This window comes from Desmodus rotundus, chromosome 4 (genome assembly GCF_022682495.2).
Source record: "Desmodus rotundus isolate HL8 chromosome 4, HLdesRot8A.1, whole genome shotgun sequence".
Taxonomy (NCBI): domain Eukaryota; kingdom Metazoa; phylum Chordata; class Mammalia; order Chiroptera; family Phyllostomidae; genus Desmodus; species Desmodus rotundus.
The window spans coordinates 135,942,646-135,958,869 of NC_071390.1; the positions used below are offsets into that span (position 1 = coordinate 135,942,646).

At 40.7% G+C, this 16,224-nt stretch overlaps 1 protein-coding gene across 5 annotated transcripts in view; it reads left to right on the top strand.

Annotated features, from left to right (window-relative positions):
- MPP7 (MAGUK p55 scaffold protein 7) overlaps positions 1-16,224 on the top strand; it is a 246,332-nt gene that overhangs the window by 205,004 nt on the left and 25,104 nt on the right. For 4 of the 5 annotated variants that reach the window (XM_053922894.2, XM_024560596.4, XM_053922897.2 and 1 more), the window contains one exon: positions 15,965-16,045. The exons of the other annotated variant lie outside the window; for it this stretch is intronic. In XM_053922894.2, the coding sequence (XP_053778869.1) occupies positions 15,965-16,045 (81 nt within the window). The remainder of the gene's footprint in view (positions 1-15,964; positions 16,046-16,224) is intronic. 5 annotated transcript variants of the gene reach the window in all.

Below are 16,224 nucleotides of genomic sequence, written 5' to 3' on the forward strand. Positions count from 1 at the left end.
TGTTTTTTTTAGGTTCAGTTGTTGATAGTTGTGAGTTTGTTGTCATTTTACTGTTCATAGTTTTGATCATCTTCTTTTTCTTAGAAAAGTCCGTTTAACATTTCATATAGTAAGGGCTTGGTGATGATGAACTCCTTTAACCTGACCTTATTTGGGACGCACTTTATCTGCCCTTCCATTCTAAATGATAGTTGTGCTGGATAGAGTATTCTTGGATGTAGGTTCTTACCTTTCATCACTTTGAGTACTTTTTTCCAGCCCCTTCTTGCCTGCAAGGTTCCTTTTGAGAAATCAGCTGATAAATGTTTATATTCCAGCTTAATTTCTGGGCATCAATTACAATTACGTTCATTGAGCTGATTTTGGTTTGGTTTTGTTTTTTTAAGTATATTTTATTGATTATGTTACTACAGTTGTCCCAATTTCCCTCATCGCCCCTCTGTCCAGTACCTCTTTCCCCTCCAGCAATCTGCCCCCATCCCCGACACCTTAGTTCATGTCCATGGGTCATACATATAAGTTCTTTGGCTTCTCCATTTCCTGTACTATTCTTAACATCCCCCTGTCTATTTTGTACCTACCAATTATGATTTTTTATCCCTACACCTTTTCTCCCTTCCCCTTCCCAGCTGATAACCCTCTAAATGATCTCCATACCTATGATTATCTTCCTGTTATGATTGTTTGCTTAGTTTGTCTGTTTTTAGATTCAGTTGTTGATAGTTGTGAATTTGTTGCCTTTTTAATTTTTATAGTTTTGATCTTCTTTTTCTTAAACAAGTCCCTTTAGCATTTCATGTAAATAGCTTGGTGATGATGAACTCCTTTAGCTTTCTTTACTTTGTCTGAGAAGCACTTTATCTGCCCTTCCATTCTAAATGATAGTTTTGCTGGATAGAGTAATCTAGGTTGTAGGTCCTTGCTTTTTATGACTTTGAATACTTCTTGCCAGTCCCTCCTAGCCTGCAAGTTTCTTTTGAGAAATCAGCTGACAATCTTATGGGAACTCCTTTGTAGGTAATTCTCTGTTTTTCTCTTGCTGCTTTTAAGATTCTCTCTTTATCTTTAACCTTTGGCATTTTAATTATGATGTGTCTTGGTGTGGTCTTCGTTGGGTCCAACTTGTTTGGGATTTCCTGTGTTTCCTAGACTTGTATGTTTATTTCCTTCACCAAATTGGGGAAGTTTTCTTTCATTATTGTTTCAAATAAGTTTTCTATTTCTTGCTCTTACTCTTCTCCTTCTGTCATCCCTATGATTTGGATGTTGCCACATTTGGAGATGTCCCAGAATCTTCTTTTATTAACCTAATTTTTTTGATTTCTTGTTTTTTCTTTCTGTTCTGGTTCAAATGTTTATTTCTTCCTAATGTTCCAGATCATTGATCTGAATCCCAGCTTCCTTCCCTTTACTGTTGGTTCCCTGTAGATTTTTTTTTTTTTTGTCACCTAGTGTAGCCTTCATTTCTCCCTACCCATTGTTCTGTACGAAATGAGTTCTCTGAGCATCCTGATCACCAGTGATTTGAACTCTGCATCTGATAGGTTGGCTATCTCCCTTTCATTTAGTTCTTTTTCTGGAGTTTTGATCTGTTCTTTCATTTGGGCCATATTTCTTTATATCTTCAGTTTGGCAGCCTCCCTGTGTCTGTTTTTGTGTAATGGTAGAGCTGCTTTGATTCCCTGTAAATTTGTGGGGTAAATGCCAGGGTGGGGCAACCCACTTCACCAATTTGTGGCTCTGTGTTGGGGGGCGAGGCGTGGAGAGGGGACTGTGCCTCTGCCTGGCTTCTGGGTGTTTGGCACTTGTCCCATTTCCAGTCATTTCACCCACTCCCCGTATGTGACTGGTGCCCTTCCAGCTTTTGCCTTAGTGTAGAATCCCAGAGTGAGTGGGTTTACACATGTTTTAAGACCATGTGGGCCCTTTAAGTGGAGTTTCCTGAATACCTGGCAGTTTCTTCTGCTGCCCCAACCTCCACTGGTTTTTACAGCTAGAAGTTATGGGCACTAATCTTCCCAGTGCTGGAACCCTAGGCTGTGCAGTTTGACCTGGGGCTGGGATCGCTTGCTCCAAGGTATCCCTCCCAATTTTTATATACCACATGTGCATGTGGGACCGCCTGTGCCCATTCCACCACCACCACTGGCTCTCTGCACCACACCACATCTCCTTTCCTCTCTGCCCCATCTCCACATCTCCACCCGTCCTACCTGGACAGATGAATGTGGATTCTTTAAATCCCTGGTTGTCAGACTTCCATACAGTTCGATTTTCTGACAATTCTGGGTGTTTTTTGTTTTGAGATTTAGTTGTAATTCTTTTTGTGGTTGCATGAGGAGGCAAAGCTTGTCTACCTATGCTTCCATCTTGACCAGAAGTCCTGAGCTGATTTTTGTGGAGTACTGACTGTGGCAGGCACTGTCCTAAGCCGATGAGTTTGTTAGTGAACAACACAAACATTCTCATCTTGTGGTGCTTGCATTCTCATGGGAGAAGATAGAGAAAAGCATATTCACAAAATTAGTAATAAATAATAAAGTCAACTGTATAGTTGTTTGACTGTGATAAATGCTGTAGAAGCAATTTAAAGCCAAGAAGTCCCAGAGGAGACAGGAATCTGTGATTTTGAATCTAAAGATCATGATACCTCATTGAAAGGTCACATTTTTGAACAGACTCTGAAGCAAAGAAGTTATCCATGCCCTCTTCTACTTAGCTAAGGAAGACTGGGATGGTTATATTTTGACCTTTTAATTTTCTTATACTTTTGTCATAGCCCTGAGATAGAGGTGAGACAGTACTTAGTTTATATAAATTGGTATAAATAGCTGCTTTGGAAAAATGGTGCTCTTTCCACAAGATTTCCACTCCAATTTCCTTTTCTTTTCTTCTTCTCCTTTTTTTTTTTTTTTTTGACATTAGCATTTTAAGTGATGCTTCACTAATAGCTTTTTTCTTTTCAACAGAGGAAAGATAGCCTAAATTGCCACGTTTTCTATACAGTTTGGTTCCAATGGAACTTTCAATTTCGCTTTATAAACAGATTTGTTACTCTCCAACCCAAAATCCAGCCACCAGCTGATGTGATCATTACAAGACTGTGAGTCAGATGTAATAGCATGGTTGTTTTTATTTTATGTCTAGAGCAACAGAAATAGTGCTGCAATATGATAAGTACACTTTTACAACACGTGTCTGATCTCTCTTGCAGTAAATCAAATGAGTAAGTGTGTTTTTCAGGTAACAAAAGCAGTTAGAATATTTATTGCAGACTCCAGTAATTCTGATATTTTTCTCTGGATGGTAAGAGTAACAAGTCTGGCCAAATCCATAAAAATGTCTGGGGGAACATGTGGAAGACTTTTTGTGTCAAGCAGCGCAGGTGTACTGGAGGCGAACACGCAGTAGAGCTGCATCCGTGTCAGTAGCTTTGCACGTAATAAGCCATTTCATGTTTGTGCCCTGATGGACAAAGATCAATAGCAAAAGTGAATAGTACTTGGGCAGAACAACAGATTTCTTTCCAATATGTAAATTTTTAAATCCTCATTCAAGCATATATTTATTGATGAGAGAGAGAGAGTCAGTCATCTGTCAGTTGCCTTCTGTACGTGCCCTGACTGGGGATCAAACCCACTACAATTTGGTGCACGGAACTATGCTCCAACCAGCTGAGCCACCCAGCCAGGGCTTAATATATAATTTAATGTTAGACATAAATCCAAATAAGAATGGATTTTATTAATCCATTGTGACTTTACATGGGTATCTAGTATGTTACAACTAATTTGACCTATTTGCACCTACCCGTATCTCTCTCAGAATTTTCTTTCCTAGCATATTATTAACACTACAATCTTTAGTATGATGATTGTCTTTCTCCAGTATCAGGTATCATCACCCTTCTGTATTTACTTTATTAAATTCAACTTGATGCTCATCAAACTTAAGACAAACTACAGCTAAGTTCCATGCTGGACATTTACAAATAATTCTTTGTAGACTACATGAGAGTCACTAAAAAAATATGTACCAGTCCTGGCTGGTGTGGCTCAGTGGATTGAGTGCTGGCTTGCGAACCAAAGGGTTGCTAGTTCAATTCCCAGTCAGGGCACATGATTGGGTTGCAGGCCAGGTCCCTACAAGGGGGTGCATGAGAGGCAAACACACATTGATGTTTTTCTCTCTCTCTTTCTCCCTCTTTCCCCCTCAATAAAAGTAAATAAATAAAATCTTAAAAAAACAATAAAAAATATATACCACAGTTCATTGATTTCATTAAAATTACTTTCATACTAGTAATATATTTTTGTTGTAGTACATGATTGTTCACTTAGGACCTGCACTTAGTGCACAAGTAAGTAGAGGGCTGAAGCATCAAAATGCAATGCCAGAGAGTATGGCCATCAGCTTTTTTAAATTTAGAAATGTCATGCTGATATTTTAAAGCAGTATATGTCTACATGCTCTTATATAAATGAAAGCTATGAATTTACGTATGGCTTTTTAATTTTTTTTCTCCTTTAGATAAAAATGATGGCATTTTTTTGTAGTTAATGTGAATATTTTCTTAAATGTAAACTTTTAAGTGGAAACTTTACTAGCATCATTTTATTGATACCCTAAGTGGACTGTATTTCTTTGGCTGAACCGATGACCTTTACATAAAATCACATACAACACAGTTTCCTACTTTCAGGAAGGAGTTACTAATTAAATGCACAAAAGTAATTAAAAATAGCCAGGTGGCTTAGCTGGTTAGAGCATTGTCCCAACATGCCAAGATTGTGAGTTCCATCCCCTGTCAGGGCACATACAAGAAGCAACCAATGAATGCATAAATAACTGGAACAACAAATCTCTTTCTCTCTCCTCCCCCTCTCCCCCCCCTTTCCCCACCTCACTCCCTCTCTCTTACCTCCCTCCCTTCCTCTGTCTCTCTTTAGAATCAAAAATTTTTTAAAAAGTAATTAAAACAATATTCCTTTCGAATGATCTTAATTATCCAACTGACACATTTTTTGCAAGAACTTCAACTAATGGGGGTTGATACACATAGCTTTATTTTTCCCAGAATTTGTACACAGTGATTTTTTAAATTCCTATGAAATTTTTAAAAAATGTAATAAATACTTACATGTCAGGTTTGAATAGAAACATTCTTTTGTTTTCAAAGCTAGTAAGCATATCAACTTCAGTTCACTGCCTAAATTCCAAGTTAATGATCTCCAAAATAATTTGTTTAATGCTTTTTGGCTTTTACTTACATCATTGCAATTAAATCACAGTTATATTTGCTTTTCCTTAGACCCGAATCAGGAATTCTGATAGACATGCCCAGTGCGTGTTGCCGGGCCTGGTATGCACGTCAGCTTCACGCAGTTGGGTTTAGACTTCTCAGGGGTTCTGCACAGATTGAGTTCTGAGATCCCCAAATTGGACCTCTGCCGCATTTTGTAGCCAGAAACTTTTCCTGTTCCACAAGCACAGATAGTCTTAACTACCTAAAGTGTGGGACAGCTTGGAAGAGGGTGAAAAACTCCGCAGAGTTACGGATTAGCCATTAACAGACAATGGAGCAACTAGCTACCCAAGTTCATGTTTTATTGGCATTTTTTAAATAAGATAATAGGTAGAATGGAAAAAATGTAGACTTTAGAGTCAGACAGGCAGGTTTTGAATACCAGTTAAATTGCACTCCAGATGTGTGACCTTAGAAAAATTACTTAACCTTTGATTGTCTTAGTTTTCTCATCTGTAAAATGAGGGTAATACCTCTTTTGCAGGGATGCTTTGAGGGTTAGTAATGGTGTATGTAACCATGTGACCTGCCTGCTGTGTAACCACATGACGCATGACCACATTGTGTCATCGTCATCGTCATCGTTCCAAAGCCTGCTGTCTGTGATTTGAATCTGTGCTAGATAGTCCTTTGCTTGTCTTTATCATTTAACAAGCACCGTTGAAAACTATAGAGTAACTTATTTATATACATATGTATAAAAGTACTTCAACAGTGGTGGTAGAAATTTGTATATTGGAGGGGAGATGAATCTGCCCGTTGCAGAGGCACATGAATGAACCTAGCTCAGTTGGCACCTAAATTGACTCCAGTATAAACAGATTTTGTATTCTCAGTACAAACCAGGCAGCTGAAAATGTGAACTTGTGCCTAAGCATAGGTAGAGACAGGACAGTAATGTGGATCTGAGCTGTGGTCTTCATGTCAAGATCTGAAGAGCAGAAACTCTAGAACTTCTCCAGTGTAAATGGTAGGATTGAGCCAGGGGCCTGGCAGGAAAAATGCTGTTTGTAGGCCTCCTGGGCAATTTTGTAGTAAAAATGATTGAAATTGTGTCCCTGTATAACTTTTTTGTGATGATACTCCCACCTTTGAAGATGATGACTCAAGTTTAATCTAGGGAAAAATTTTCAAGTAAAATCATTTCTGCCTTGGCTACGTGGCTCATTGGGTTGGAGCAGGACCCATACACCAAAAGGTTGTGGGTTTGATTCCTGGTCAGGGTACATACCTCTTCGGTCAGGGCTCTTACAGAAGGCAACCAATCTATGTTTTTCTGTCATATCAATGTCTGTCTGTCTCTCCCCTCTGTCTCTGTGTGTGTGTATGTGTGTATCTCTCTCTCCCCACCCCTCTCTCCCTCCCTTCCTTTCTCTCTAAACCAATAAACATCTTTGGGTGAGGATAAAAATAATAGTAACAACAACAATAAAATCATCTGCCCCTGAACATTCTTGGCATACTCCATGAGTGTGCAGTGAAGCAAGCAAGCCACAAAGAGTTAGATTATGTAAAGGCTAACATTGACTGTAGTCAGAATTTAAGGGCATCACATTCGAGACAGCATACTTTTCCCCACTAATTCAAACATACTTAGTTTTTCCTCCAGAGTTAAAATAAATCATTGGGGGTTTTTGGCGTGTGTAGTAAAAGAAATTTAAAAAAGAAAAGAAAAAATCTAGACTCTCACTCAGCAAAGTATCTCACACTCTGAGAAGCACTCCAGAGCTGGACCTACTGAAGGAAACAGTAAATTCACATGACCCCCTTTAGTCCTGGTTGCCATGTGTGTGTGCACACGTGTGTGTGTGTGTGTGTGTGTGTGTGGCAGGGGGTGGGGTGGGGTGGTGTCGGGATGGCAGGCAAAGACCCACTATTTAAATTTTGGTGTTTGGTTTGCTTTTATCGTTTTCTTTGAGCATGTGTAATTGTGTGTGCGTCATCTTTATAGAAAGTCCAGCTCCATTGTAATCCTCTTTGTTTCTCTTGTTTGTTTTCTGTTTATTTTGAAGAGTAGGTATTAGCACTTTAAATAATTTTTGTACCTTCAGAGTATATGAAATATGTAAGCCCTAGATGGTGTCTGGCATTTCGTAGACAGTCACTAAATACTTTCCACTTTCCTCCTGTCCTTTGGTGTTCTTGTCTCTGCTCAGTCTCGAGTTTTACCTTGATGTGACTATATTCCAAGGGTGCCCTAGTCCTGGCCCCTCTGTTACATTGCAGTCCTTCTCTGAGTTTAGGTAGGTAGATTTCCTTCCCTTACACTCACTGTTCCAGTGTTGGATTCATCACCCTCCCCTCTGTCCCTTTTTATCTTAAGATCAAGAGGGCTATGCTCAAGTTTGAGATCTACCAACTTCTCTTAGTGACCTTGAGCACGTTACCTAACCATCGTATCTAGGCTTCGAGTCAGGCAAGTGCTTTTTACCTTTAACTCTCACTCCTTTGGTTCATTCAACAAATGGTTTTACCGGCATAACAGCGTACTTCCCGAGTATAATTTAAATAAATAAAACTAACTAATGAGTACCTACAGTTCACCGGCTAGGGAAGCACCTGGTGAACAAGTAGGTGACACCTCTTTTCACAGAGCTCACCTTCTGGTAGAGGATAGCTGCGAAGTGTGTGTACCAGGACACATGAAGTTGGTACCTAACCCAAATTAAACCTTAAGGGACGATTCCCTCAGGTGTCTCAGCTGAATCTTTTTTTAAAAAAAATGCTTTATTCATTTATTTTTAGAGAGAGGGGAAGGGGGAGAGAAAGAGAGGGAGCAAAACATCAGTGTATGGTTGCCTCTCTGACACCCCCAGCTGGGGACCTGGCCTGCAATCCAGGCATGTGCCCTGACTGGGAATTGAGCCAGTGACCTTTTGGTTCACAGGCTGACACTCAGTCTACTGAACCACACCAGCCAGGGCTCTAAACAAGCAAAAATTGGCACATGCAGGGAGGACAGAGTGTCCTTGCAAAAGCAAATAGCGTGTGATGAGTATCCAACAACACAAGAGAACATGCTGTGTTTCAGGAAGCGGCGGAAATTGTGTGTGGGTAGAGTGTGTAGTGTCAAGGGAGGAGTGGCAAGAGTGAAGAATAGAAATATAAATGTAGCTCAAAACTTACTGTCTATATAAACCTGTCAAAGAATTCATATTTGATTCTGTACACAGTGGAAGGAGAATGGGAGATGCTGGAGAGAAATGACAGAAGCTCGAGCCAGGATGGAGGAGACAGCAGTGAGCAGTAGCTGGAGGAGGACATAGGGTTAAGGGACTTTTGGGGTTTTTTATTGTTGTTCTTTTTGTTTTAAGGTAGGAGAGGTTTATTAATTTTAAGTGTCCAAGGAAAGGAGCTCGAAATGAGAGGTAAAGATTCAAGAAGAAAGATCTCTAAGGCTTAAGGCTTAAGAGAGAGAAGGCTTAAGAGTGTGTGACTAGAGAGAAGGATGAAGGATGGTCTAGATGGGTGTAGCTGCATTAAGTTGTAGAAAGGACTTTGAAGAAATTGCACTTGTTGGCTTCTGTGTTCTCTGAGGTGGTGATGATAACACTTGAAGTTTCATTCATGAGCAGATATTTGAGGGCTTACTTACATAATGGAGACCATAAATGACACAACGTGGTCCTGCCCTCACACCACCTCTTTATTGAGGGAGAGACAGGCCATTAAACAGTGTATTACCCAGTTGTCGAATTAGGATTTTTAAGTATCACGAGGGAGATGTACAGGGTGCTCTGATAATATTGCAAATGAGAAACGTGAGCAACAGGGTCAGGAGAGACTGTTCTTGAGGAAGAGCCATTTGAGCAGAGCTCGGAAGGGCACTCCAGAACTACCTTCGGGGGCAAGGGAAAGCAGCCCGAGCATAAGCTGTGGGCAGGAGGACAAGGCCGGCATCAGATCATGCAGAGCCTTGTAAACCATGTAAAGATTTTCGTATTTTTTGGAAGAGCCACTGGAAACTACATTTTCAAGAATGTTAACAGGAGAATGACAGGATCAGAAGAGCTCCTGGAAAAACCTCTCTGGCTGCTGGGTGATGATGGAATAATGTGGCCTCTGAGTAGATGTGGGGCGGCTCCCAGGAAGCTGTTCCAGGAGAGCAGGCAAGCGTGGTGGCGTCTTGGACCAGCGTGGCAGCATTGGCCATGCAGAATCATAGATTTGAAGGGCCTTTGGGAGGTAAAGTTGACAGCCTTTGGCAATTGTTTGATCTGATCGTAGGGTGTGGAAGAGAGAAGTAACAAGGAGGCTCCCAGAGTGTGATTAGAGAAGAGAATGGAGGGTTGAAATTGCCAATATGTGATAGAGGAGATATAATTGATTAGGAAAACAGAGTAATTGCTGGAGAGCCTGAAGGTCTTGGTTTATATGTGGTGAGCCTGAATGTATGGCATCGTGGCTCCAGGCTTGAATGGGTTTCTGCCCTCAGTAGTCCAGGTATAGCTGTGGAGAGAGGCTGTTGGATTGAGCTTAAACTGTGGGTTTGCTTGGCAAGTATGATAAAAGGAGAAGGTGTAAGAGATACGAGGATATTAGCAGAAGAGTAGCAAGCATGGTAGCCCATGGAAGTGAAGCCATGAAGGACCGATAGATAAAAAGGACAAAGTGAAAGCACAGAGGTCCTTATGATAACAGGTGTAGCAGGAATAAGGGAGAGATCTAAAAGGACTGGAGATTGAAGTCATGTTGGGAAGCTTGAATTTAATACTTTAGTAATAAAACAGCTCCTAGGGATGGTAGAGTCAAGGTTTGCTCTGTAAGTGTTCCGAGTGAACTAGAGAGAGGTCACTAGAGATCAGGGATCAGGGAAGTGAGAGGCTAGTTTTCGAAAGGGTGTTCCCATAGGTGTTGAAGTTATCCAAAATGGTGACAGGAGTGAGATGCTGAGAATGACAAGAGCCAGGTGCTGAAGTCTTGGAGCAGTGGTTCTGGACAGGGGCAGTCCTGCCCACCAGGGATCAATAAGGACATTTGTGAGGATTTTTTTAATAAAGTCAAAATGGCTGAGGGGGCCAGGGATGTAGATTAGACATTTCTGCAGAAGAAAAATCTGACCTGCATCACACACCACTTCCAACTGTTGTACAAGACATTCAGGGACTAAATCAGTGACTCGGCTTGTGGCAGGGTTGGAAAATAAGAGGCCTGCCCTCTGTGACACTGAAGCACTGTCCCATTCCATGCAGAGGAACTACTGTTACACTGAACTTAGATGTCAAGTGCAGTCATTTTCAAAATTGTGATTTTCTTCACTTTGATAGTCTTGACATGTTATCCCTTTCCCAGTTCAGGCTGTTCCCTTAATCATATTCCACTAAGTCTCACCTGTGGTTTCTCTCCAATTGCTAGTCCTTATTCTAATAGGTACCTGTATCTCCGGGCTTTCATTTTCCTGTACTTTCTTTTTCTAAATAATTTTTTTATTTTTCTATTACACTTGGCATAAAATGTTTTATTCATTTCAGGAATATAACACAGTGACTAGACATTTATAAAACTTACTAAGTGATCACCCTCATGAATCTAGTACCCATCTGACACCATGCATAGTTATTACAGTATTATTGAATGTATTCCTCCTGCTGTACTTTACATCTCCATGACTATCTTGATAGCTGCCAACTTATAGTTCTTAATCCCTTCTCCCTTTTAACCCATTTCCTACCCCTCTCCCATCTGGCGGTCATCAAAATGGACTCTGTATCTATGAGTTTGTTTCTGTTTTGTTTGTTCATTTATTTTGTTTTTATAGATTCCACATGTAAGTGAAATTCAGTGGTATTTGTCTTTCTCTGTCTGACTTATTAGCATCATACCCTCTAGGTCCACCCATATATTGCAGATGGCAAAATCTCATTCTTTTTTTATGGCTGAGTCATATTCCATTGTACATATGCACCACTTCACCGCTATCTGGTCATCTATTAATGGACACCTAGGTTGCTTTCATATCTTGGCCATTGTAAATAATGCTGCAATAAACATGGATGTACATGTCTTTTTAAATTAGTGTTTTGTGTTTCTTTGGATAAATACCCCGAAATGGAATTGCTGGGTCCTTCTTTGCCTGTTGTTATAACCTTTGTTTGAAAGTCTATTTTGTCTATAAATATTGATGCTTCAGCTTTTTTTGTTTGTTTCCATTTTTATGAAACATCTCCCACCCCTTTGCTTTCTGTCTGAATGTGTCTGTCAATCTGAAATGAGTCTCTTGTAGCATATGTAGGGTCTCACGTTATGACCCATTCAGCCACCTAGTGTTTTTCATTTGGAGCATATAGTCCATTTACATTTAAAATAATTTATGATAGATATGTAGTTATTGCCATTTTATTACTCATATTTTTATCTCTTTTTATCTTCTTAAGGAAGTCCTTTTAACATTTTTTGTAATACTGGTTTGGTGGTAATGAGCTCCTATTGCTTTTTTTTTGTCTGGGAAGCTCTTTATTTGTACTTCAATTCTAAATGATAGCTTTGCTGGGTAACAATAGGTTGTAAATCCTTGCTTTTCATCACTTGGAAAATTTTGTGCCAATCCCGTCTAGTCTGCAAAATTTCTGTTGAGAAAACAGCTGACAGTCTTATTAACTCCCTTGTAGGTAATTAACTGCTTTTCTCTTGCTGCTCTTAAAATTCTCTTTTTGTTTTTAACCTTTGCCATTTTAATTTTGATGTGTCTTGGTATGGGCCTCTTTGGGTTCATCTTGTTTGGGACTCTCTGCACTTCCTAGATTTCTATGTCTATTTCCTTTACCAGGTTAGGGGAATTATTTTTTCAAATATTTTCAGTTTCTTGCCCTCTCTCTTCTCCTTTTGGCACCCCCATGATGCAAATGTTGGTATGTGTGAAGTTGTCCCAGAGACCTCTTAAACTAACCTCATTTTTTAAATTATTTTTTCTTTTTGCTGTTATGATTGGGTGTTTTCTGCTACCTAGTCTCCCAAATTGCTCATTCGTTCCTCTCCTTCATCTATTCTACTACTGATTCTTTTTAATGTATATTTTATATCAGTTATTGTATTCTTCATTTCTGTCTTTATTTTTATTTTTTCTACCTGTACTTTCATGTTTCCTATCTCTGTGCTGAAGTTCTCACTGAGACCACTGAGCATCTTTATTACCAGTGTTTCAAACTATGCATTTAGTAGATTTCTTATCTCCATTTTGTTTACTTCTTTTTCTGGAGTTTTGTTCTGTTTTTTCACTTGGAACATGTTTCTTTTTCTCCTCACTTTGGCTGCCTCCTTGATTTTTTCCCTGTGTTAATACAGGGAATTATAGGTAGAGCAGCTATGTCTCCCAGTCTTCTCCCAGTCTTGTAGAGTGGCCTTATGTAACAGGTGTCACATAGGGCCTATTGGCACAGTGTTCTGGTCACAACTAGTACAGGTCTATCCCTTGTCTGCGTTATGTGTGCCCTCCTGTTGTAGCTGAGCCTTGATTGCTGTTGGTATATCAATGGGAGGGATTGACCCTGAGGATGGTTGGTTATGACGAGGGGTGGTGACTTAGTGGAGGAGCTATTGTGCAGGGGCTGACCCTATAGAGCAGGATTCACTTTAACAGGACTCGAGGGCCTGCTGAGTCTGCCCTTTGGGTGAGTCATTTGTGGAGCTGGTTGGGTCATGTTCTACTGTGGTCTGAAGCTGGCTACCAGGTGTGTTGGGGCTTCTTGAGAGAGGCTCTGGTGCAGGCCAAAGTCATCACTGCCTGTACCCTACCCAGGGCCACTTGGTACAAGCTACAAAAGTGATGTGCAGATGGTTGCCACTTGTGCTGGTCTTGGAGGTGCCTGGGAGAGGCAAAGCTGCATACTAGGATGGCTGCTTCAGTGCCGAGCTTGGGGCTCATTAGCAAGAGATATGGGACATGCCAAGATTAGATGCTAGTTGTTTGGGGTTGTGAACCTTTGAGAGGTTTTAGGAAAGTCTGCAACATGAGCCAAGACAGGCCACCTGTGTGGAAAAGCCACTGTAAGTACCTTGGGTGGGCCTGAAAGTTGGGTAGAAAATCACCAGGGTATGGCGACCCCCATTAGCTAAGTGGATGGAGACTCAGATATGATACGCCCTCCCCTGGTAGCTTTGTGGTGGAAGGGCTCAACAAAGGAAAAATGGCCTCTGCCAGTACTTCTGTCTGGGAGACAGCTGCCCCTCCAGCCCTTTACTGAAGCCAGACAATTCAGTTCCTCCCTCTACATGTCTGGTGCCTTTGGAGCTGCTGCCCCAGTACTGGAGCTCAGAGAAAGTGAGTCTGAGTAAGTCCATGTGTAGGCCCTTTAAGAGGAATTCCTGGGATTCCAGCAGTCCTCTCTCAGCCACAGTCCCCACTGGTTTTCAAGCCAGAAGTTACGGAGACTTCTTTTTCCAACATTAGAACCCTTAGCTGGGAAGCCCAGTGTGGGGCTGGGACCTTGGCCCCTCAGGAAGGACCTTGGCAACTGAGATACCCCTCCTGATTTTCAACCGCCAACGTGGGTGTGAACTAGCCCATTCCAAGTCTCTGCCCCTCCTACCAGTCTCAATGTGGCTTCTTCTGTATATACTTAGTTATAGGACTTCTGCCCAGCTAGCCTTCAGGAGGTTCTCAATGATGGCTGTTCTATAATTCAGTTGCAATTTTGATATGGCAATGGGCAGAGGTGAGTGCAGTGTTTACCTATATCGCCATCTTGACCAGAAGCCTTTCTTGTACTTTTTTGTACAGAATGACTCCTAATCTTTTTATTACTCTTGAATCCACACTTATTTAAGTAGGCGCAAACACCTGACTTCAATAGATTTTCTACTCTAGTTGTGCCTGAGCATTTACATACTGAAATAGAGATTGTTTTTATCATAAAATGCTTTTTAAGCTTTTATCTATTACATTTAGGGCATTATATTAATTTGAAGGGAGGAATTATATGACTGGTAAATTATATTAGCTATGAAGTCCATTTAGGATACAAATGGAATATTGCCGAGTATCAACTATGAAAAGGGAGAACTGAGATGCTCTGTCTTAGAGAAGAAGCAGAGGAAGTTGCCAGAGAATTGTCACTTGACAACAGCTGGTGGAAAGATTGGAAACATCCACGTTGGTATCGGATAGCCAGCCAGCAGGGGCAAGTCTTTGATACAGGGTGAGGGGCCTAGAAACAGCGTTGGAAGGAAGGCACAGTCCCCAACTACAGCCTCTTTGTTACTGCTCACGGTTTTCCCTCCACCCAGAACACCCGTCTTACTTTTCACCTTCCACCTATGTGTTCTTCACTGGGATGAAACCTTTGCTTTTCAAAGTTGGCAAGAGGAAGTAGGCAAGAGCATGAACACTTGAATACCTGGATTCTATGTGATGCATTACACATAAGTTTTCATTTATTCCTCCCCAAAAGGGAACATAATTACTTATTTCATTATTACTTTTAGAATTAGAATGGAGTGTGATCAAACTCAAAGACTTTAACTTGTCCAGTGTCTTAGTCCATTAACAGCTTCTGTAACAAAATACCACAGATTTATTTCTCAATTCTGGAGATCAGGGTGCTAGCATGGTGGGTGACCCTCTTCCATGTCACAACTGTCTCTTGTGTTATCAAGGCTGAAGGAGCTCTGTGCAATCTCTTTTATAAAAACACTAATCCCATTCATCAGGGCTCCACATGACCTAATTACCCCCTAAAAGCCCATCCTTAAGCACCATCACATTGGGCATTAGGATTGCAGCATGTGAATTTGGGGGGTGACGCACACATTCAGATGATAACATCCAGTATCATCACCAGGTGAGGGAGTAAAGAAGGTCAGAATCCAACTCAGGGAAGACCGGCTCTGCTGCTTGTGTTCTGCCCAAAGCATGGCACTGTCACTAAACAGACCCTCAGGGCAGAGTTGTGAGAAGGCTTCTGGGGCTTGTGCTCTTCTGACTTTTGATTTGATTCCAATTTGAAGCTGCTCTTTTTTTTTGGCCCCAGTCTCTTAATCATTTTGTGTTACTCTCTTATCCCAGTACCTTTGTTTGAAAACAGTGCATTTATCATCTTGATTCTCCACAGCATTTACTCTGTGCCTTGTGCCTTATAAATGTTTAGTATGTATACATTGATTGATATAAATATGTAACGTCTATGTAAGTTTTCAAATGTTCAAGGACCAGCTGAAAATACAGAGTGTAGGCGAAGATCTTGACAAATGTAAATGCGGCTAGTGGCTTGCAGATTTAAAATGCATCATTAGATTTGCATCTGAAATAAAATTAAGATTCAAAGATTTTATTTAATTAGATCTAAAAACATTTAAAATTGAAATTATCACTATCCAGATGGTGGATAGTGATTTTAAAATTTCCGTTTCTTTTTAGGTGAACATATGTTTTAGGCTCTACTGGATACCATTACTGGGTAATGTACTCAGATACTCTTGAGTATGTTTATTTAAAACATAAATATTTCTAATCTTCTTAATGGAAAGGCGGGGATTCAAATTTTAAATTAACAACAACAAAACAACTAGCTTGTTCTTATGTACAACTCAACTAGAGATAATCTCTTTACTTGGGCCGCATGTAAAATTGGATGCATGGTCTATGTCCTGTGGATTTCTGTCACTTACAGAAATGTTTATGTGGTATTTCGTTCAGTAATGAATGTATATTATTCTGTTTTCCAGGTCCCGTAGGTGTAGGTTTGAATGAACTGAAACGAAAGCTGCTGATGAGTGACACGCAGCACTATGGTGTGACAGTGCCCCGTAAGTTCTGTCCCGCTCACTGCTGCTAGGACTGCTCTGGTGACTGCCTGCTCCGTGCCTGCGTGGCGTGCGTGGCGCCAAGCACTCTTCTAAGCATTCCCCATCTAAACTCACAGCAGCCCTGTGAAGTGGGTATTTCCCTTGTCCACATTTGACACAGAAGGAAACTGAGGCACCAG